Consider the following 25,276-nt stretch of genomic DNA (forward strand, 5'->3'; position numbering starts at 1 on the left):
GGAGGGTGAGGATGGGGAGAAAGTAGCATAGAGTAGTTGCAGTGGGAGAGGGACTCCCTGAGATTCTTGTAGAGAGAGGAGGAAAACTTCTTCAAGGCAGGCATCCTTGCAAGGGGATTCACAGTCGGGTTAAAATCAACGAGGTAAAAACAATGACTGCAGATGCTGGAAACCAGATTCTGGATTAGTGGTGCTGGAAGAGCACAGCAGTTCAGGCAGCATCCAAGCAGCTTCAAAATCAACGTTTCGGGCAAAAGCTCTTCATCAGGAATAAAGGCAGTGAGCCTGAAGCGTGGAGAGATAAGCTAGAGGAGGGTCGGGGTGGGGAGAAAGTAGCATAGAGTAGTTGCAGTGGGAGAGGGTCTCCCTGAGATTCTTATAGAGAGAGGAGGAAAACTTCTTCAAGGCAGGCTTGAAGAAGTTTTCTTCCTCTCTCTACAAGATCCTTACAGGTTAGTTTGCTAGGTCTGAGTTGCTTCAATGATCTGTTATCAACTATGCTTTCAGAAATATGTAGCACTACAGTTTTTGTGAGCTAAAAGTTGAGAAAGAAATTCTAACAAAGTGGGCACACTGTGAGGTGCTCCTCTTGAACAAAATTAATGCCAATACTTTCCAGTGATTTGGAATTTTCAATGCCTCACAGGTCATACATCATAATTTGTACATTGTTTTCTTATCATATGATCATCTTCTTCACTTCCAAGAACATAAGAAACCGTTGAACTATATTTTAAGTAATGTTTGTCATTGTGGAATTCCAGATATGGCATGTTTCCACTCAAATTGGTCTTAAATCAAAGATATGGTCTTTTAGTTTTAATTGCCTATCTTGGCTGAACTTCAGATAGAAAAGTTCAAAAGGTCACAAAGTAAATCATCAAATTCTACCCATATACACAGCAGATATAAGGAAAATTATGTTTTAAAAAAATTTCAAAATATTCTGTAGAAAAATTATTTAAGGTATATGCTAGATTAATGTTCAACCAATAATAGAAAAATGTCATTTTTAAAAAGATTTACTCATGGAATGTTGGCATCGCTGACTGGGCCAGTATTTATTGCTCATCTTTAGTTGCCTTTGAGAAAGTGGTGGTGAGCTTCTTTCTTGAACTGCTACAGGCCATTTGCTGTAGATGAATCCACAATGCCATTTGGGAGAGAATTCTGGGATTTTTAGAATTCTGGGATCCTAAGTCAGCAATAATATATTTTCCAGTCAGGATGGTGAGTGGCGTGGAAGGTAACTTAGCGATGTTGGTGTTCCCATGTATCTGCTGTGCTTGACCTTCGAGATGGTAGTGAATGTAAGTTTGGAAGGTGATGACTAACGAGCCTTGATGAATTTCTGCAGTGCATCTTGTAGATGATACACACTGCTGATACTGAGCACCAGTGGCAGAGGGAATGGATGCTTGTAGATGTGGTGCCAATCAGCAGCTGCTTTATTCTGAATGTTGTCAAGCTTCTTGAGTGTTATTAGAGCTGCACTCATCCAAACAGTTGGCAGTGTTCCACCATACACCTGACTTATGCCCTGTAGATGGTAGACAGGTTTTAGGGAAACAGGAGTTGAGTTACCCATTGTAGCATTCTGAGCCTCTGACCTGCTCTTGTAGTTAATGTATTTATACAGCTAGTCTAGTTCAGTTCCTGGTCAATGGGATTGTCTAGAATGTTGACAGTGGGGGATTCAGTGATGGTAATGCCATTGAATGTCAAAAGATAATGGTTAGATTATCTCTGGTTGCATATAGTCAACGTGTGACTCTCATATGGCAAGAATCTCACTTGCCACTTGTCATGCCAAGCTTGGATATTGTCCAGGTCTTGTTGCATTTGGACATGGACTGCTCCGGACCCTGAGAAGTCACAAATGGTGCTGAAAGTTGTGCAAACACTGGCGAACACATCCACTTTGGATATTATGATGGAGGGAAGGTCAGTAATGAAGCAGCTGAAGATGGTTAGACCTAGGACACTACATTGAGGAACTCCTGCAGATATTTCCTGGAATTGTGATGATTGATCTTCAACAGTCACAACCATCTTCCAGGTATGATGCTAATTGATTTTAATTTAGCTAGGTCTTCTTGATTCTACACTTAGTCAAATGCAGCCTTGCCGTCAAGGGCTGTTACTCTCACCTCACCTCTGGCATTCAGCTCTTTTGCCCATGTTTCCACCAAGGTTGTAATGACACCAGCACCTTAGTGGCATTGGCAGAATCCAAACTGGTGTCATTGTGCATGTTATTGCTAAGCAAGTGTGCTTGATGGAGCTGTTAATGACACCGTGCATCACTTTACTGATGATCAAGAGTCAAATGATGAGGTGGTAATTGCCTGGGTTGGTTTTGTCCTATCTTTTATGTACCGGAAATACCTTCATAATTTCCCACATGGGTTGGATAGATGCCAGTGTTGTTGGTGTACTTGAACACATTGGCTTAGGGTATTGCATGTTCTGAAGTACAAGTCTTCAGTACTACTGTTGAATGTTGTCAGTACATACAGCTTTTGCTGTATCCCCAGTGCCTCTAACCACATTTGGGGTATTTTGCACAGCTTTGTGCCCCATATCTCAGGAAGGATGTTATTGGCCCTGGAGTATGTTCAGAGGAAGTTTACAAGAATGATCCCAGGAATCTTTGCCCCTCTCTGAGGATGAAAGATCAGTCCTCAGCAGAGGTCTCACCTTCGTTCCCACACGTTCTCGGGTCAATGAATTCAATACACGGAGTGACACCGAACAATTCTTCCGCCGCCTTCGCCTCCGTGCCTTCTTCTTCAATCAAGACCCTCGCCCACCCTCTGACGACCCCTTCTCCCACCTCCAACACACCCCGTCCACCTGGACACCCCGTGCTGGCCTCCTACCTGCCCTCGACCTCTTCATAGCAAACTGCCGCCGCGATATTAACCGCTACCTGAACTCCCACACTCCCCCCACCCACTCCAACCTCTCACCCTCGGAACGCGCAGCCCTCCACTCCCTCCGTTCCAACCCCAACCTCACCATCAAACCAGCTGACAAGGGAGGCGCAGTAGTAGTTTGGCGCACTGACCTTTACACCGCTGAGGCCAAACGCCAGCTCGCAGATACCTCCTCCTACCGTCCCCTTGACCATGACCCCACCCCCCACCACCAAACCATCATCTCCCAGACCATCCATAACCTCATCACCTCAGGGGACCTCCCATCCACCGCCTCCAACCTCATAGTCCCACAACCCCGAACCGCCCGTTTCTACCTCCTGCCCAAAATCCACAAACCTGACTGCCCCGGACGACCCATCGTCTCAGCCTGCTCCTGCCGAACCGAACTCATCTCGGCATACCTCGACACGGTCCTGTCCCCATTAGTCCAAGAACTCCCCACCTACGTTCGTGACACCACCCACGCCCTCCACCTCCTCCAGGATTTCCGCTTCCCCGGTCCCCAACGCCTCATCTTCACCATGGACATCCAGTCCCTGTACACCTCCATCCCCCATCACGAAGGACTCAAAGCACTCCGCTTCTTCCTTTCCCGCCGTACCACCCAGTACCCTTCCACCGACACCCTCCTTCGACTGACCGAACTGGTCCTCACCCTGAACAACTTTTCTTTCCAATCCTCCCATTCCTGAAGAAGGGCCTGTGCCCGAAACGTCGAATCTCCTGTTCCCTGGATGCTGCCTGACCTGCTGTGCTGTTCCAGCAATAAAGTTTCAACTTTGATCCCAGGAATCAAAAGCTTAACATATGAGGAATGTTTGAGGACTGTGAGTCTATACTCGATGCATTTTAAAAGGAAGAGAGAGGATCTAATTTAAACTTACAGAACACTGAATGGCCTGGACAGAGTGAATGTTGAGAAGATGTTTCCATTGGTAGGAGAGGTTAGGACCCAAGGGCACAGCCTTAGAGTAAAGAGTAGACCTTTTAGAACAAGGATATGGAGAAATTTCTTCAGCCAGACAGTGGTGAATCTATGGAGTTCACTGCCACTGAAGACTGTGGAGGCCAGGTCTTTGAGTATATTCAAGACTGAGGCTCTTGATTATCAAGGGGGATCAAGAGTTATGGGGATAAAACAGGAGAATGGAGTTGAAAAACTTATCAGCCTCAATTGAATGGCAGAGCAGATTCGATTGGCTGAATGGCCCAATTTCTGCTCCAATGTCTTATGGTGGTATGGTCTTATAACTATTTCTTGACATCACGTGGAGTGAATTGAATTGGATAAAGACTGACATCTGTGATAACGAGATCCTTTGGAGGATGCCAAGATGGATAATCACCTCAGCACATCTGGCTGAAGATTGCTGTGAGTCCATCAGCCTTATCTTTTGCACTGATGTGTTGGACTCTCCCATTACTGAGAATGGAAATGACTATGGAGCTTCCTCCTCCTACCAGTTGTTTCATTATTAATCATTATTACTGGGACTACAGAACTTTGATATTATCTAAGGTTGTGATATGTGATATCATATGGCGTGATTACTTGCTGTTTATGCTTTTTGGCATGGAAATAGTTCTGCTTTGTCGCTTCACCATGTTGACACCTCATTTTTAGGTATGCCTGAATGACTGAGGTTTGTTGATAACATAGTTAATTTACAGAAACTGCCATTGAATTATTTGTAAAAGGAAATTCAGTTCAAAAAGAGCAAACTATATTGGTATTGATTTGATATAAAACATCCTTAAGGGTACCTTCAGGCACAATGGATAATGTCCTTGCTAGAGTTCTGTGTTTGGGTCCCACTCCAAGGTTTAAGGATGGTCTGTTCATAATTTGGCTATACAAATATTTTCAACACACTGTAGCAAGAGGAAAGACCCCTGATCAGCAATCCCTGATGTGGTGAGATAGCCCTTAAGCCTCTTGCTTTAGACTCCTGACGTGTTCTGGAAAAGTAAAGTAAACAATGGAAATAAACATTCAGTGTGTTTCATCTGCCTCATGTGGCTTTCAATGCAGAAATGCTTCTAAACCTATATTATCTTTTTGCAGAGTACAGCATGCTCTAATTATATGTATTGCAACAAATCGATGACAGAAGTATAAAATGATTCAAAGACATTTCAAAAAATGAGATGCTACATTTAAGCAATTACAGTCAAGTCCTGTCATTTATAGGTCTGTCCTTCCCAAATTTGATCATCCATGCAAAATACACAAGACAACGTTGCAGCCAGAGCAAGCCTACACTTCACTAGTCGGGTGCATTAAAGTAAAACAAAAATGAACTAACCTACTGCCTAGAATAGAAAATGTACTCAGTGTGGGAGTCTTCTATGACACAAGTGCAGTCTTCGTCAGAGAAAATCATTATTTTCATGGAACTGAACCACTGTGAATGGCACAGCCTGACTATACATCAAGATCAATGATCATTTTCCTCATTGAAATCCTGATTGACCTGTTGGGAATTACTATATGTTTCTGTAATTATAGTACTGTTACCAACATAGTAACTCTAGCTGCTCTTTGTCACAATTTGAATAATCATTGCATTGAAAAATAATCTGTGTTTTTATATAGTAACAACCTGCAGAAATACATAGAACACACAGAACAGAAACAGGCTATGTGGTCCAACAGTTCATGTTTATGCTTTATTTAATCCTCTATCCAGTACTTATGAGCTAAATCCATCAATACTGACTGCTGTTCCCTCTCCTTTATGTATTTACTAACCTTCCTCATTTCTATACCAATTGCTTCAACTATTCTCAGTGGCAGTGAGTGCCGCAGTACGAGATGTAAAGAATCTTCTCTTGAATTCCCTATTTGATTTCTTGATGATCATCTTATATTGCTAAGTTTTCATCTACCCCAATAAAGGAAACATATCTCTCTAAGTACTGTCCTAACGTTTATTTTCTTAAAGATGTCCACCCTGTCTTTTAAAGAAAGAAAAGGATCCAATCTGTTTATCCTTTTATGATAGCTATGACTTCACAGTTCTGGTATTACCTCTATAAATATATTTCTTTCATCCTTCCCACGATATCAATATCATTTTTATAATATACTGTTAAGACAGTAGGGAAAGAGAATATAGGGAGTCAGGTTCAAAGCTAGAAGGCAGGACAAGCAGAGTAGTAATCTCAGGATTGCCATCAGTGTCACATGTTAATGAGGCTAGGAATAGACAGTGAGTGCAAATGAACATTTGGCTGTAGGCTGGTGTAGGAAGGAGGGCTTCAGATATGTGGATCATTGGGATACCTTCTGGAGAAGGTGGGACCTATACAAGAAGGACGGGTTGCACCTGAATTGGAGGGGCACCAATATCCAGGGCAGGAGGTCTGCTAGAACTTTAGGAGGGTTTAAAGTAGATTGGCAGGTGATTGGGAACCTGAGCTACAGATCAGATGATGGAGTAGGTAGTGAACAGCTAGATACAGCGCGCAGAGAATCTGTGAGGAGGGATAGGCACTTGATTGGCAAAGATGCAGTCAGTGCGATGGGTTGAAGTGTGTTTATTTTAATGCAAGAAGTATCAGGAGTAAGAGTGATGAACTTAGACCATGCATCAGTACTTGGAACTATGATGTTGTGGCCATTACAAGGACTTGGATATCACATGAGCAGATTGGTTGTTGGATGGTCCAGGGTTTAGATGTTTCAAAAGGAATGGGAGGAGGTAAAAAAGGTGGGGGATGTAGCATTGCTAATCATTGATAGTATCTCAGCTGCAGAAAGGGAAGTCATTGAGAAGGGTTTGTCTACAGAGTCAGTTTAGGTTAAGGTCAGAAACAGGAAAGGAGCAGTCACTTTATTGGGAGTTTTCTGCAGACGCCCCCAATAGCAACAGAGACATAGAGGAACAGATTGGGAGGCAGATTCTGGAAAAGTGCAGAAGTAACGGGGTTGTTGTCACGGATTACTTTAACTTCCCTAATATTGATTGGAACCTACTGAGTTGGATGAAGCAGTATTTGTCAAGTGGATCCAAGAAGGGTTCCTGACTCAATATGTAGATTGGTCAGCTAGAGGGGAGGCCATATTTAATTTGGTTCTTGGCAACGAACCATGCCAGGTGTCAGATCTCTTAGTGGGAGAGTATTTTCGGCAGGAATTGGAGTGCCTAAATTTGGAACAGATGTTCTTAGTGAAATGCCCAGCAGAAATGTGGAGGTTGTTTGGAAGCACTTACTGATAGTACTGGACAGCTTTGTAAAGTATTAGAGAGGATTCTGAGAGACAGGATTTATGATTACTTGGAAAACCATAGTTGGATTAGAGATAGTCTTGTGAGGGGCAGGTCACACCTCACAAGCCTTATTGAATTCTTTGATGATGTTCCAAAACACATTGATGAACATAGAGCAGTGGATGTGGTGTACATAGAATTTATCAAGACATAAGGTAAGGTTCCCTATGGTAGGCTCATTCAGAAAGTAAGGAGGTATGGGATACAAAGAAATCTGGCTGTCTGGATACAGAATTGGCTGGCCCATATAAGATAGCGGGTGGTAATAGATGTGAAGAATTCAACCTAATGCCAGTGGTGTTCTGCAGGGATCTGTTCTGGGACCTCTGCTTTTTGTGATTTTTATAAATGACTTGAATAAGCTAGTGGAAGAGTGGGTTAGTAAGTTTGTTGATGACACGAAGGTTGGTAGAGTGGTAGATAGTATAGAGAGCTGTTGTAGGTTGCAATGGGACATGGACAGGATGCAGAATTAGGCTGATAAGTGGCAAATGGAGTTCAACCTGGACAAATGTGAAGTGATTCACTTTGGAAGGTCGAATTTGAATGCAGAATACAGGGTTAAAGGCAGGATTCTTGGCCGTATGGAGGATTAGAGCGATCTTGGGGTCCATGTCCATACATCCCTCAATGTTGCCACTGAAGTTGATAGGGTTACTAAGAAGGTGTATGGTATGTTGGCTTTCATTAGCAAGTGGATTGAATTTAAGAGCCGTGAGGTTATGCAGCAGTTCTATAGAGTCCTGGTTAGACCACACTTGAAATATTGTGTTCAGTTCTGGTTGCCTCATTCTTGGAAGGATGTGGAAGCTATAGAAAGGGTGCAGAAGGGATTTACCAGGATGCTGCCTGGACTGGAGGGCATGTCTTATGAAGAAAGATTGAGGGAGCTAGGGCTTTTCTCATTGGACTGAAGAAGGATGAGAGGTGATTTGATAGAAGTGTACAAGATGATGAGAAGCACAGATAGAGTAGATAGCCAGAATGTTTTTCCCATGTTGGAAATGACTATCACGAGGAGGCTTAATTTTAAGATAATTGGTGGAAGGTTTGGAGGAGATGTCAGAGGTAGGTTCTTTACACAGAGAATGGTGGGTATGTGGAATGCATTGCCAGCAGTAGTGTCAGATACATAGACTAACCTACATAGTAGGTTAAAAAGAGTAAGATAAAAAGGTGGGAACAACATCAATGGTCAAAGGGCCTATTCTGTGCTGTACAGTGCTATGTTCTATGTTCTAATATACTGTTCTGATAAGACACTTATTCAAATTACATCAACTTAATTTCAAAACCACACAGCAACTGTCATCTTCTGTGTCTTTCCTCTTCTGGCTGAAGATCTCCCTGGATCATCTTCTTTCTTTTTACTGCGAGTATGTTGCATATGAAAAAGTACCTTTGATAGAGAGTGTTTCCTAATTCTTGGAGAGGAAGATGTTAATTCTCCATGCATTTCTGACTTAATGGCAGTTGCTCTCTGACCAATTTTTAAAACTTCCCACATTTTAAATCCCCCAACATCAGATCATCTCATAGATTCAATGTTGGCAAAACAATAAATTCAAACTCGATTGGTTTTTAGTATCCTAGAACATAATTTAAACCGATTGGTTAAATTTGAATTATTGTCAAAACAGCAACCAAACTTCAGGTATCCATTTCACAGCCAAATGTTACATATTGTCAATTTTCCAGTACACTCTGGGACTGCCATATAGTCATATACACAGGTGCTTATAAGCTCTCAGTTCAGCACAACATTTACTCTCTCTTAAAGATGTAGTACACACCATCAACCTCATAACAATACCGACTGGAACTGTGTGTGACACTTCATGGGTACTCTAAACATTCCATTCCAACTATTTGATTCTGTTCCTCTAGAAATAAAATGTAATATTTGGCTTGCTTTTATTATTATGTATTGGCCTATGTTGTAAATTCAAGCCATTTACCTGTACATCCATCGCTCTTTGTTCCTTTTCTCTATTTAGTTTCTTATTCCCCATAATATGGGACCTCCTTACTTTTCTTATTTAAACAGAGAACCTCACCAGTACTGGGCCAATTCTATGCCCAGTTTGCAAGTTTACTAATGTTCTCCTGTAACTTCCTCAGAATTGACTACCCCTCTTAACTTGTTGTCATCACAAACACAGGAAAAGTACTTTGGTTCCAAAATCTAAATAATGAATATGATTTGTAACCAGTAGGGGATCCAGCACTAATCCTTACAAATTATTTGTAGAATTTCTACACTTAATTACAATCCTTTGCTTTCTGTCTGCCCATAATCCACTCTACTGCTTGTCCCCTGACTTTACTCTTTATGAAAAGCCTTATCAAAGGCTTTTTGGAAATCTATTTATATTTACTTCATTAACTTTATCTACTCTATCTAGATGAGAAAGATGGTGACAGAGTAGCAGGGCTGTGTGTGAGATCCTAAACCTGGGGCTCGACCACTCTCATCTGCTTTTTTTTTTCACTTTTGCCTTTTTTTTCCTTTTTCATTTTTTTCTTTTCTCTAAAGCATTTTGCGGCAGGTTAATCAGTGGCTTTGGCATGGCAGCAAGAGCCAACCATGTGCAGAACAGCAGCAGCCTCCCAGCAGTCTGAGGTGCTGGTAGTGCCTGCTGCTGGTTCCTCCTGGACTCCTCTCAGAGATCACATGTGACAGCAGCACAACGTCAGCAGCGAAAGCAATCTTCGCTGGAATGGTGGCAGTCTCCTAGAGGTTGGAAGCAGTGGCTATTGCAGCAGCAGGGACACAGCTCTTCCAGCACCACTAATCCAGAATCTGATTTCCAGCATCTGTAATCATTGTTTTTACCTTGTTAATTTTAATCCTCCTGCGAATCCTCTTGCAAGGATGCCTGCCTTGAAGAAGTTTTCCTCCTCTCTCTACAAGGTTTTGCTGCTCCTTGGATGCTGCCTGAACTGCTGTGCTCTACCAGCGCCACTAATCCAGAATACAGCTCTTCCTGGCAACTGCAATGGTGGCGGCAGTGGCAGCAGCATGAAAGCACCTCGAGCGATCAGAGGCAGTTGCGACAGCGTCAGCTGTAGCATGAAAATGGCTCCTCCCGATGATCGATACAAGACTCTCAGGCTGTCTGAGACTTCAGACCGTGGCTGGGTCCGGGTGCCTACATTGATAATTCCAAACACCTTTATGGAAATAAGACTTAGACTTTAATATCTGGATATTTTTCTTATCTTTTGCTTTTCTTTCATTTCTGCAGTTGTTTTTGTTTAAAGTTCTTATTTTTAAACCAAGATGGTCATTGAGAATGGCAACTTTGTACACTTGTCACTGTCCTCATGTATTCCTATATTTGAGTAGAAATGACAATAAACTCTAATTCTAATTCTATCTGCCACCTCTTCAGAAAATTTTTAAAGTTCATCAAAGAAGACTTTCATTTTTGTAGTTCGTGTTGACTATTCGTTACTCCACTTTTGATTTCCGGATTTTTTTTTCTTTTCTTCTTTAGTCAGGATTTCATTGTTGTTTTCACTATTTGTGTTAAGTTGATTGCCCTATAATTCTGAAATTATGTTCATTCTGTCTTCTTAAGTATAAGCTATCTGGCAATCCTCCAACAGTATACATTTTGCTAGCCAACTGTTAAAGATGTGGGTCTGAAATCTCTTTGAGAGATTCTTTTAGAATGTGAAGATGCTGTCCATTGGACCAGGATATTTATCATTTTCAGCACTGATGTCTCACTTGTGTTTAGTTTTTTTTTAGCAGAGCATATTTTCTTGTGTTCTAGTGAACAGCAATTTAGCTCTTGTGCAGTGTTCATTGCTTTCCTGTACTGTTATCCAAAATTTGTTCTGCTCTGTGATCTATTTTTAGTCCTCAGAATCATTTTCTCCCCCAATATATCATCCTGGTCTTTGTTCTATTTATATTTTTTCTCAATTATTGTCCTACACTGTAGTAGATTGTGATCACTATTTGCTAAGTGTGTTTCAACTTTTACTACGTTTATCTGCACCAGCTCATTGCCCGTGACAATATCTAATAATGAATCTTACCTTGATAGAGTCCTATGTTATAGAAAATAAGCTTCAACACATAATAAGAATTCAATTCTTTTAGTCACTTTATTAATCATTTCTGAACAATCAGTTTCATGGAACTTGAAAACCTCCATGATTACTATTCTATAATTGTTACTCTTTTCTGTAATTTATTTGCATATGCATTTTTTTTTACTATAGCTTCACTTTTCAATGGTCACTGACTGTGTACTTGATCCTTTTCTTTTCCATTTCCACATGATTTTAGTTCTATCTTTCTGACAGTTGTGTGACATTATCTCCTGCTATCATGTTATCACTACCAAGTACAACTTTTTACCTTCTATCTTCCCAATTTTCAAACACTTTGTACCCTTCAAATCTTAGTTTTTAGTTGTAATTTTTCAATGTATATTGAGTGGACATTTCCACTTATTTCAATATCACTGCTTTTAGTTCAATTTTTAAAATTGCAAACATTGTGTTCATTACTGTATAAACAGTTTAACCCACTGATATTGTATTTCCTCTTAACTTATTTTAATCATTTTCATCACATCAGTTCTATATACCTGGGCAGAATTTCCCCAGACTTTGACTCAGTGTTAATCCCAGAGAGTTTTATTCCTCCCATGAAGCCCAAGTGCCATTCCTCACCCAATTTTACCCTTCTCATCTCATTAAGTACTTCGCCTGCAAGCATGCACCACTCTCACCCATCTTGATCTCTGCTGTGTAGAAGTACTTGCCAGTGCTGGGACTTTATGGCATTCAGGCCACAGGCACAATATTTAAAACCCAGCTGCACACTGTTTAAAATTGAAATGAAATATCTGCCTGGGTCAGTGTAGTCTCTGCAGACAAGAGAATAGTACAGCAATGTCATAAGATGGTCAATGGTCTTCTTTGCTCTGCAAGTATAAGTGTCACCACCATCTCTCTGCTATTTCATACTCACTCAGTCTCTGCCATTGCACCTAACTCCCACCAAGGATCATGTTATACCAGTCTCAATATTGCATGCAGCAACTTCACTCAATAGTCCTTGCCCAACCCACCCATCGAACTACTAACCCTTTCAGCTTTCTGTACTACCTACTCACTCACTTTGAACCCCTCACAACCTTCCCTTACTGAGAACAGACCAGCCGCCTTATTGACCATGGTCCCCCTTGACTGGACTATAAATTACTCCCCTTAGACTTCAAGACGTGGTTATTCAGTTGAACTGTATGCAGTAAGCTATTGCCACATGCTGGTAAATGTAAAATTGATGTAGCGCAGTGCCATAAATCAATTTGTCTACTTGGTTTACTTCAAAAAATGACAAGCTGCCTGGCTTTCTGTCTATGTTAAAAGGCGAGAAAGGCAGAGATGATATGACCATAAGGAAGTGCAACATGAGTGAGTACTAAGAAAACCAGCAAAGAGCCCTAAAATGCAGTATGTTCTGATGCATAAGATTTGTGCCTGTCCTTGTGTGAGAAGTGGTTTGGTAGCATCATCACAATTTAAGGTGTTGCTCAGGTGGGCGGCACAGTGGTTAGCACTGCTGCCTCACAGCGCCAGAGACCCAGGTTCAATTCCCACCTTGGGCAAATGTCTGTGTGGAGTTTGCACATTCTCCCCGTGTCTGTGTGGGTTTGCATCGGTTCCCTCCCACAATCCAAAAATGTGCAGGTTAGGTGAATAGGCCATGCTAAATTGCCCATAGTGTTAGGTGAAGGGGTAAATGTAGAGGAAGGGTCTGGGTGGGTTGCTCTTTGGAAGGTTGGTGTGGACTTGTTGGGCCGGAAGGCTTGTTTCCACACTGTAAGTAATCTAAGCTCCAGGGCACAGCTGTGAAGTGCTGAGCTGTTTTATAAGTAAGTCTGAAATGTGCCATGATGATGTGGACAGATGGTGCAGGTGGTCACTGCCATGACATGAGTCCTGCGATTTTGGGAAATGATAACCAATATAAATGCCCGGCAAACTGCAGCCACCGGGTTACTGCTTTGTCTTTCAAGTCGGATTTGGCAGCATCTAGTTTCTTTCAGGTATCTGGAAAAACTACAAGCTGTGTATTACTGAGATAAGATTAATTAATAATGAAATGTTAATGCATGCAAATAGGTCTCCTCCACTCACAAGGAGATTCTTATCCAACTATTAAACCTCAAGGGAAAAATCTGACATTTTTTCTCAACCCAAGAGTTTTATTTTTTCACTCTTGCTACATTTTCCCGAACATTCCCTCCATTGCCCATGTTGTTCAGAGTTTGTGAAAATTCCACCAACTATTTAATCCCTAGCATTTACTTCCTTGCTTAGTCAACTCTATTATCTTGTCTCCTTTTGTAATTCATTTAAATTTACACTAGCATTGTTTGTAATCATTATATCCAATGTTTCATTCAAACTTGCTGATTGACAAACGCCACAGTCTGCCTGCATTGGAAAGTTGAGGACACACAGGTAAGCTGGAAAAGCCATCCTGAAATCCTGCAGGAGTTATTGGAATACAGAAATAGCGTAAATCGCCAGTTCCCTCAACCGCTTCTATCCTTTGCTAAAAGCATTCTTAAAATGTTACATTGAATTTATACTTTACGATTTACCTTTCCCTTAAAGTTGGTACTATTAAGAATAAAGCTAAAATTATAAAAATATTTCAACAAAAAAATTATAAAAATATGAGAATACAGCGATATTACAAAAAAATTATGAAATTTTAAGGGCACATTTTCAAATATATTGTTTATGATCTTCATAACAATAAGTACAACATATTCCAGTAATATTCAATGTTTGGTATGTTCGCAATTTTTTAAAATTGTGGTCTTGTTTTGTTATTGTACTCCAATATGGCTCTCCAAGGTATGGTTTCTGTGTTAATCTACAATGAACAATGTTGTGAAAATCAGGAAATCACTGCCTTCCAATAATAACAACTTTATTATAAGCTCTTCTTTTTTAGACATTTAGCTGTGTATGTTATGAAATTGTTTTGCAATGTTATAATGATTTATATATGGGTGATTTTGAAGCATCCAACACATTTCAGACTTTGGGAAATTTTTTCAAGAACGCAGTCTGCAAAATAAATGAGGTGTGGTAGTCCATGCCTGTCAACTCCATCAGATTTGATCTTCTTTTAGCTCCTCCCCAATGCTTTCTTTTAACTGCTCACCTCTGCACTTTATCCTCTGAGCCCCAGACATACACATTTAATTTTAGTCTAGCATGGGATGTGTGCATCATTGCCAAGGTCAGCATTTGTTGCCCTCTCTGATTGCCCTGATTGCCCTTGAATTAATTGGTTTTCAAGGGCATTTCAAGGGCATTTTGAAGGCAGTTAAAAGTCAACCACATTGCTGTCGGTCTGGAGTCACAAATAGGCCAGACCAGGAAAGTATGGCATATTTTCTTCCCCAAAGGACATTAATGAACTATATGGGTTTTTAAGATGATTGACAGTTGTAACATGGTCTCCATAAGGCTAGCTTTTAATTTCAGATTTCATTGAATTGAAATTTCACCAGCTGCTGTGGTAGAATTCAAATCCATTTCACAGAACATTAACCTGGAACTCTGTATTACTGATCCAGTGTTATTGCCACTGAACCACTACTCTCCATAGTTGTGCTAGATGTCATCAGGCTCTGTCCCCACCATTGACTCTCGGTGGTGGTGACCATAAATAGCCTCATCCCATTGTATCCAACTCTTATATGTTGAGTTTCTACTTATTCACAATTATTGACCTTTTCACATTCCAATATGCTGCCTCCAATCTGCTTCTATTGACTTCCCCAATGTCCCCAAAACAGTGGTGTCCTGATTACTGTCATTTAGTTTCAGTAAGTTTGTCCTTCTATGTCATTCTAGACTACTACTTCAGGCTCTCGCCCTGCCACAGTCCAAGGTTCTGACAATGGTATGTGATCATTTCCTGAAAAATGTCATTCCCAGATTCATTATGAGAATTTGCACTGCATTTTCTTGCTTTCCAATATTTCACACTCTAGTTCATCAGTTTTGGAGATTTAGCCAATATTTGAACATGTCAATAGCCTTCTCTGCTTCACCTATAATGTCACATCCCTCCATTCAATGAATCTTTCAATAGACGTTATCTGAGTCACCACTTTAGTCTGTTTTCCTTTAGATATGATAGCCCCATTCTACTCATCAGTATCATTCTACATATTGCAAACTAGCCCCTTATCTACTGTGCTCTGTTCTTCAACCCTGTTGAGCACATGAGTATGTGTGGTACAGAGTGCCATATGTTAATTTCTCAGATTTAGAAATGATGTAAACCAATTCCAATTAAACAGGATGTATGGATTTTAATAGTTTGACTACTATGCTAGAGAATCATTGTCTTATTATCTGTATTGTTAAGCGCAAAACTAATGTTTCCAAACCAGATCATTAAGGGCTAACTGGTCAATGTAATTGGACATGGCAACAAGCAGTTGAAGAAAATACATAAAAAGTAGGCTCAGTGTAAAAGAAGCCTGTTTGGCTGGAAGGTAACTGCAATGACCTTCAATCCAGGCACATGGATTCAGGTACATAGGCTGCTGTCATTTCTGTGGCTGCTGCACTAAGAATGTGCACAAAACTGAGGGAAGAATATAGTCACCTGGAAGCCCTGGACCAGCATCAATCTCCAGCAGATGTTCAGCAGCCTCCTGTAGTGTTGCTTTCAGCCCTCATGATGTGGCAACAATGCAAGAAACCCACAGTCACTTGGTTTCCATGAAATGCTGTGCAGCAGCGAGACTGGCAGTGGCACTATTATTTAGAGGAAATAGTCAGAACATCAAACCATAATGTCTAGCATATCTAAAATGTAACACCTTCTTCAACTGGGACCAACAGGGCAATAAGATGTGTTCTCCACAATAGGTGTAGGTTTGGTTGTTTATTGCAGAACAGTACAAACAGAGGATGCTGCTTAATCCTCAGTTATTTTGCTCTGTGAGAGCTGCAACCTTGCACCAAATGGGAAGAGGGGAGGGCATTCTCCAGAAGGATCAGGACTTTCAGCATCTTACAGCACAGCAGTGTTGGCCAAAGCAACCTAGGCAGAACATCTTTGCAAACGTTGTCCAATGGAAATGATTTGCAAGATGTTATTTTTGGCTGTCTATAAATGCTTTAATACTGCTAAGGCCAGCATCTGCTAGGTATTTGCAACTGCAAAACACCTTAATGGTCTGATCTTTTTATGCTTTTCTTGTTTTGTAGAAGTTAAGGTTACAAACTGCAGGAAGCATTCATAACATGTGATGTTCCTTCATTCAATTCTAACAAAGTTTCATGACAGTGTATGTGCTATGGAAAGAATAGCTATCATCCAGATAGAGATAGAACATTGTGTAGCATTAACAATAGCTATTCTCTCCACCTTCATTTTTGTAGTTTTCAGCGACAATGCAGGAATGTGGTAATACAAATATCTGTTATGCACTGGAGAGGGTGCAGAAGAGATTCACCAAGATGTTGCCTAGGTTGGAGCAATTCAGCTATGAAGAGAGGTTACTAGACTTGGATTCTTTTCTTTAAAGTGTAGAGACTGAGAGGGCATCTGTTTGAAGTTTATAAAATTATGAGGGAGATGAGCAGGGTGGATTGGAAGCAGCTGAGTTTAGATTAGATTAGATTAGATTACTTACAGTGTGGAAACAGGCCCTTCGGCCCAACAAGTCCACACCGACCCACCGAAGCGCAACCCACCCATTCCCCTACATTTACCCCTTTACCTAACACTACGGGCAATTTAGCATGGCCAATTCACCTGACCTGCAGTTGAAGGGTCCATAACAAGGGAGTATAATTTTAAGGTTAGTGGCAGGAGTCTTAGAGGGAGTTCTACGAAATTCTTTTTTTATCCAGAGCATGGTAGGAATCTGGAATGCTTAGCCTGGGAGGGCAGTAGGTGTGGTAACACTCGTAAAAGTTCATGGATGAGTTCTTTAAACACTGCTGAAAATGTGTTGCTGGAAAAGCGCAGCAGGTCAGGCAGCATCTAGGGAACAGGAGAATCGACGTTTCGGGCATAAGCCCTTCTTCAGTTCTTTAAACATCAAAGTATTCAAGGCTAATTGGCCAAGTGCTGGAAAGTGGGATTCATGTGGTTAAGTTGGTACAGATTCTTCTGTACTGCAAGGTTTTATGATCTGATGACAGTTGCTTACAGGACTGATGATGAAAAATAAACATCCCACTGTTTTTAATCAATGTATGTATCGAAAACTTTGCAATTTTGTAAATGTTGGTGATGTGCTGATTTCATAGATTTTCTTGCTGCTCTGCTTTTTTGTTCATCAATATTGTCCATTTATTTTTCCCAATTTCATTCTCAACCGCTCAAAATCATTTTTAACTCTATTTATGTCTTCATAGTTATTATCCTAAGCTGTATGATGGTCACTACTACTATACAAGTTCAATTTCTTTCTTTGATTTTGATTGTTAGCACAATTCCCATCTGTTTTTGCATTTGTAGTTACATGGATTGGAATTTAATATTCATTTTTCAGAAAAAGAAATTAAGCAAACCCATATTATTTGTTGAATTTTTAAGGAAATTTGTTTTTGCAAAGTGTGAAGGCAGAACGCTTCTCACATTTTGTTTTTTTGCCCTATTTGCAATATTTTCTGGGGGCTCAACCTTAATCCTTAGAAATTTAGATGATTACTAGTATTTCCTTTGTAAAACACTACAAAATGGAACTATCCAGCAAAGGAGATATGGCTGTTTGCCAGTTGGTCCCACCCTTTTGTTGTGGGTGTGAACTACCAGCCAGTTTTATTCTCCACCTATCAGTTTGCAGTTATTAAAAGTCACTTTTAAACTCAACAGTAGATCTCAGAAAGTTTGCTCAGATAAAGCAAAACTGCAAGATGCCTGCATCATATTCTACCAATATGCGTTTTAAATTTCCTATTCTGGCAATTGCACTAGAAGCTGTGATCATTATTTTATATGGATTTTTTATTACCTATGATGATGGAGCTAATTCTAGACTTATACCTAACAATACTGACAAAATAGAACAATTCTACAAAATCTATCCAAGTGAGTATATCTACAGTAGACATGCAATAATCTAAGCTTATGTTGTTACTTATTGTTGTGTGATAAATATATAAAAATAAATGTATTATTCTTTTCCAATAATATCATGATGTCCTTAAAACCTGAAATATTTTTTTTTCTATGAAATACAGTTTTTTAAGTATAATTTGTCCAAGTATTCACATATTTTCTAAAAATAATTCTTTGAATAAAACAAAAGTCATTTCCTATGGCATCATAAGAAAAGTATATAAAAAGAGGGTTACAAAAATATAGACTTGTTTGTTTCAGAATTGTTTAGTATCGTCCTTGCTGTAACACAGAGATAAGCTTGTTTACTAATCTGCATTTATGGGAATATTTAAATATTTTACTTCTTCATATTTGTATGGGGATACTCACACAAGAATTTAAAATACAAGTCCTCAAATAAAATTGTTGTATAGTGGAATTGATGTGGCTTTACAGCCTGTGTTCTAAATACGTACAGGGCACTGTTCTTCATAACAAAAACAGAAATTGCTGGGACAACTCAGCAATCAAGCAGCATCTGTGGAGAGAAAGCAGAGTTAATTTTTGGGGTCCAGTGACCCTTCTTTAGAAGTTTGTGTTTTTGTTTCTCAATTTCAGAATCCATAGATCTTTGGTTTTTTTTCATTGTTCTTCATAAAATTGAAGCTTATGGTGCATTTCGACATCACAAAGTTTGAAACTTTCTTTTTCATTAATGGTTTTTCTTCCTAATTGTTAAAACATACATGCCTCTTCCTTAAAATATAACTTAATATTTATTAAAAATATGAGTTACGTTAGATTTGCAATTGTGTGTATAAGGTATACAGTAGTTGTGTAAAATATTTAAGTCAAGTTATTTACTTGAGTCTCTAATAATTCAATAATCCCTACAGTGTGGAAACATGCCATTTGGCTCAAAAAATCCACATCAACCCTCTAAAGAGTTATCTGCCCAACCCCAATAGTCTGCACTTACCCCTAACCTATATATCCCTGTATCCTATGGGCAACTTAGCATAGCCAATTCACCTAACCTGCACATCTTTGGATTGTAGGAGGAAGCCCATACAGATATGGGGAGAATGTGCAAGCTCCACACAGTCAGTGACCCAAGGTTGGAATTGAACTTGGGTCCCTGGCACTGTGAGGCAGCAGTGCTAACCATTGAGCCACCATGCCACCCATTTAAAGTATGTTTCCACATGAACAATCCAAATCCTGACTAAAGTTTGGAAGATACACTTTTTTTAAGTTGTTTGCAAATTCATGGCAAATTCCAGAAATACTGTACTTAAAAGCTAGAGATAAAAATTAAAAATGCTGAACTCTGAAATTAAAAATAGAAATTATTGAAAGAGCCTGCCAATATCTAGAAGTTTAGATTTATCTTAAATATGTTCCTATTTCTGATGTTGTGAACTTCTTGTTTTCATTTCTTGTATATAATTGTTTATGTAAATGCATCTAAAACTACTCCTTTAATGGAGAAACGACTTTCTGCAAGTCTATTCTTTAGTGTTAGTAATCCAATTATTATTCTAGTTTAGGTGTTTTTTACTGATGTCACATGATTTTATCCTCATTAGTTTGAATGGAATTAAATTGAGCAAGCTGTACAACAGGTGAATGAACCATATGTTACCACGCAGCCAGTGAAATTACAAATTAACCCCACTATCTTTATCAGTGCTGTTTTGTGCATGCATATGTCTTCATTTTTGTTTGTAAAATATGATAAGATGTTGCAAAGATATGAGATAAGCAGAACAATATTTAAACAAACTATGAATGTAAAGCCCACACCATTTATCCACTATTCACTCCAAGCTCTTTGGATATTATATCATTGAAATGTTTCTGATACTCTATAACTTGTAATGAATAAAGTAGATGTTTGTGAGAAAATCTTCTTCAGTGTCCTTGACGTAGAAATCTAAGCCAACAGCATTTCATATGACTTAAAGATGGTTCTGCAACATTTGAATGACAATTGCTTTGTATTTGATTTCATTGCATGTTATTGAAAGAAAATGCTCTGCATATTGTACACATTAATAATGGGTAGACCAAAGAAAAGGAGCACAAAGGAAGGCATAACAGAGCATTTCAACTACTTTCTCAGAACAATAATGTTATTATGGTGAGTTTACAGGATTTAATAGAATTCATCAAAATCTTTAGATTTTTCTTTATTCTTTCATGCCAAGACATAGATGATCTAAGGGCTGGATATGACACCTGCAATGTGACGATGGATCTGACTGCTGGTTTGCAAAACAATTATTATTGCAACTTTTATATTAATGCAACCAAAATACCCAAGCTGATGGCATTTCACAATTTTAGCAAGGCTCATCTTCCATACCCTAAGTTACTGCCTAATAAATAAACCTTAAATACCTCAACATTGCAGATATTTCAACACAAATAAAACAGACCCTCAGTAATGACTTCTGATTTTTCATACCTAAAGTTTGAACTCCCCTTTCTGTCATTCCTCAACCTGTTCCACATTTCTGGCAACTTCTATATTTATCCATCAATCGGGAAATGGGAGTTGTTTCCTCAGATTAGAATTCTTGCGTCTGGTGTGAGTCAGTAAAATGCTGACCATAGTTGTCCCTCTCCAAGTTAAAGGAAAACCATTGTACTATGTAAAAAGACATTTGAAGGTATTTGTGGTTAAATGTAATGAATAGCTTAAACTGACAATTGCCCTAAGATCCAGCACTTTGCACAAATGTAAAAGTTACAACACTAATGTTTCGATTGGTCAGCAGTGGGATTGATAGTCACAATGCATGTGTCATGTACATCCATTTTGGATCATCTATGTTTAAGATGAAATAATTGAAGGACATGACTAAGGATATTGCTGAACTCTACTATATCCTATAATCTAAATTTATTAATGTTATTACGCTAAGAAAACAATTTAAAGTTATAGCTTCCTTTATTCTACACTACCTTAACAAATTGCAAAATCAGTCCGACTTTTAAATATCAATGTAGACCTCTGCAAACTCCAGCTTAGATTTTGAACTTAGACTGATCTTTTCAAACCAAAATACCTTTTGCATACTGGATTTCTGCAAGCTATTACATTATGAACAGGAGCATGCCATTTAGTTCCTCAAACTTATTACACCATACAATGAAATCATGACCAATCTGATAGCTATATACTCATTTTTTCTCTAACTCCTTGATAAACTTGATTGATTTTTTTAAAAATCCAATAACCTCAGTATTAATTTAACCAATCTGGCATCAATTGATGTTGTTTGAGTGTGTTTCAAATTTCCATCACCCTTTGCATGAAAAGGTTTTTCATAATTACACCCCTGAATAGGTTGGTTATAATCTTTTGACTATGCTTCCTAGAAGTAGAGCCTCCAACAATTTTTTTTCAAATTGACAATTTCGTGAAAAGTAAAATTCTACATCTTGTGTGACCATAACCCCAAATAATCCATTAGTCATTGAGAATTGTACAGTAATCTGTGATTAACGTGTTGTCTACTTCCTAAATACGTAGATTTAAACATAGTAGATTCAAACATAGATTGCCAAATATCTTGGTAGAATGAGTACTTCTAAACTTTCCTGTGGCCCAAAGACATCTGTCAAATAAATGTAATCTGATTTTGACAAATATATATTCATAGCATGAAAAACAAACCGGAATATTTTGTCAAACGTACATTAATGCAAATTCATCCTGTTTTATATAACAGACTGTAAACTTACAGAAATTAAGTCATAGCGTCCTCTTGTGGACAAGTTAGTATGAAGCTGTTAATTGAGTCTTCTAAGAATGTATCAACAGATTGACAGAGAAGTTGTCAACACTTAAAAGTCCAATTCTATTAAGTATTAATGTTCTGTAGATATACATTCTCAATATTCAGTTTGTTCTGTTAGTAAATTTTCTTTGATAAATCAGTCTCATGATTCAAGACTGTGGCGAATGCAGCAGGGAACAATTGATCTCCATATTTTAAAAAACACAAAACCTGAACAAATTTGTTCAGGTCTCTGCATATAAATATATGTCACTCCTGGAAAGCCTAAGTGATATCGCAAGCCTGACCAATAATCTCATATTGATCTTTAATGTAATTCTTATTGAATATTCAATATTTTTCTGCAAGTGTTCAGTCACAGAATCATATGTAATGTTAGACAGTTTTCTGTGGCAATCCTCCGCCTCTCGATGATATGAGCTGAAAATGTGTGGCTGGAAAAGCGCAGCAGGTCAGGCAGCATCCAAGGAGCAGGAGAATCCACGTTTCGGGCATGAGCCCTGAATAAGGGCATACCCTTGTTCAGGAATGAGGAAAGTGTGCCAAGCAGGCTAAGATAAAAGGTAGGGAGGAGGGACTTGTGGGAGGGGCATTGGAAATGCGATAGGTGAAAGGAGGTTAAGGTGAGGGTGATAAGGTGAGGGTGATAGGCCGGAGTGGGGGTGGGGGCGGAGAGGTCAGGAAGAAGATTGCAGGTTAGGAAGGTGGTGCTGAGTTCAAGGGTTGGGACTGAGACAAGGTGGGGGGAGGGGAAATGATGAAACTGGAGAAATCTGAGTTCATCCCTTGTGGTTGGAGGATTCCTAGGCGGAAGATGAGGCGCTCTTCCTCCAGCCGTTGAGTTGCTATGGTCTGGCGATGGAGGAGTCCAAGGACCTGCATGTCCTTGGTGGAGTGGGAGGGGGAGTTGAAGTGTTGAGCCACGGGATGGTTGGGTTGGTTGGTCCAGGTGTCCCAGAGGTGTTCTCTGAAACATTCCGCAAGTAGGCGGCCTGTCTCCCCAATATAGAGGAGGCCACATCGGGTGCAGTAAATGATATGTGTGGAGGTGCAGGTGAATTTGTGGCAGATATGGAAGGATCCCTTGGGGCCTTGGAGGGAAGTAAGGGGGAGGTGTGGGCATAAGTTTTGCATTTCTTGCGGTTGCAGGGAAAGGTGCCAGGAGTGGAGGTTGGGTTGGTGGGGGGTGTGGACCTGACGAGGGAGTCACAGAGGGAGTGGTCTTTTCGGAACGCTGATAGGGGAGGGGAGGGAAATATATCCCTGGTGGTGGGGTCCGTTTGGAGGTGGCGGAAATGACAGCGGATGATACGATGTACATGGAGGTTGGTGGGGTGGTAGGTGAGGACCAGTGGGGTTCTGTCCTGGTGGCGATTGGAGGGGCGGGACTCAAGGGCGGAGAAGCGGGAAGTGGAGGAGATGCGGTGGAGAGCATCGTCGAGTGCAACTTCTGATGTCTTCTCCAGGCTTTCATGTTGACCATCAATCCCTAGCACCTCATTGTAACACCATGGGCAGTAGTACTTTGACTCTTCATCCACCCAAGTTGGCATTGGCAAAGCACCAATCTCCACCACATCACCATGGCGATCTTGGATAAACCAATATAACACTTCATCAATTCACCACTGAACTTTAAATTCATGGACGCCTTACATTGGAGTACACATGCTTGGTTGTTCTTCTAGCAGGGACACACCCATCTCATACAGGGGGCATCTCAACAATTTTAGCTCAGCACTCATACACACTTTGCACTAACTTGGACATTCACAGTACCTATGACCTGCTTTGTCTTTGATTTGATTTGATTTGATTTGATTTATTGTAATCACATGTACCTAAGTACAGTGAAAAGCTTTGTTTTGCGAGCAGTACAGGCAGATCATAGCAATCAAGGATATACAGATCATAGGGGTCTTAAACAGAGCGAAGCATGCAGGTTATGACTGCATAGGAGGTGCACAAAACAAGATCAACATTAGCCAGATTAATATCATTTGAAGTTAGAGAATCTATTCATCAGTTTAATTACAGCAGGAAAGCTGTTGGTTCGTGTGTTTAAGCTTTTGCCTGATGGAAGAGATTGTCAGGGGCATTACTAGGGTGGGAGGTGTCTTTGATGATGTTGGCAGCCTTTCTATGGCAGCAAGAAGTGTAAATGGAATTCATGGATGGGAGGTTGGCTTTCGTGATGGTCTGGACTGCGCACACAACCTTCTGTAGTTTCTTACAGTCCTGGGCAGAGTGGTTGTCTTACCAGAGTGGCTGTTATGCACCTGGACAGTATGTTCTCAATGATGCCTCTGAAGAAGTTGGTGAGAGTCCTTATGGACATATCAAACTTATTAAGCCACCTGAGGAAGAAGAGGCATTGTTATGTCTCCTTGACCACCGCATCTACTGGGAAGTCCAGGACTGGTTGTCTGTTATCATCACTGCTAGAAATTTGATGCTCTCAACACTGTCACCTCAGTTCCATTCATTTAGACAGAGGCATGTCCTCCTCCTTTCTTCCTGAAGTCAATGATCTTGTGTTTGCTGACATTGAGAGAGAGAATGTTATCATTGCACCATGACACCATGCCTTCTATCTCCTTTCTGCATTCTGACTCATCATTTTTTGATATCTGTCCAACCACAGTGGTGTCATCATCAAACTTGTAGATGATGTTCATTCAGAATTTAGCTATACAGTTATGGCTGTACAGGCAGTACAGTAACAGGCTCAGAACACATCCTTGGAGGGCTCCAGTATTGAGGGTTATTGTGGATTATCACTGATTATGGTCTGTGGATCAGTAAGCTGAGGATCCTGTTGGAGAGGGTGGAGCCGAAACCTAGGTCTGAGTTTTTAGTCTGAAGGGGGGAATATTGTGTTGAAGATGGAGCTGTAGTCAATGAGTCGAAGTCTGACTTAGCTGTCCTTTTTATCCAGATGTTCTAGGGCTGGGGAAATGGTGTCCATTATGGACCTGTTATGTTGGTGGGCAAATTGCAGGAGATCGAGACAGGCTGGGAGGGAATGACCAGTCTCTCAATGCTTCATGATTATGGAGGTCAGAGCCCCTGGGTAGTAGTTTAAGATTAGATTAGATTACTTACAGTGTGGAAACAGGCCCTTCGGCC

General features: G+C 40.0%; 1 protein-coding gene across 1 annotated transcript in view; it reads left to right on the top strand.

Moving 5' to 3' along the window:
• The first annotated feature begins 18,089 nt into the window (after window positions 1–18,089).
• The window catches only part of LOC122548685 (ammonium transporter Rh type A-like), a 45,906-nt gene continuing 38,719 nt past the window's right edge, over window positions 18,090–25,276 (top strand). Inside the window, exon 1 of the mRNA XM_087979813.1 lies at window positions 18,090–18,326. Within this exon, the coding sequence (XP_087835939.1) occupies window positions 18,152–18,326 (175 nt within the window). The 5' untranslated portion in view covers window positions 18,090–18,151. The remainder of the gene's footprint in view (window positions 18,327–25,276) is intronic.

This window comes from Chiloscyllium plagiosum, unplaced genomic scaffold (assembly GCF_037043375.1).
Source record: "Chiloscyllium plagiosum isolate Xiang-an unplaced genomic scaffold, Cpla_swu_hap1 HiC_scaffold_3, whole genome shotgun sequence".
In the NCBI taxonomy this organism is placed as follows: domain Eukaryota; kingdom Metazoa; phylum Chordata; class Chondrichthyes; order Orectolobiformes; family Hemiscylliidae; genus Chiloscyllium; species Chiloscyllium plagiosum.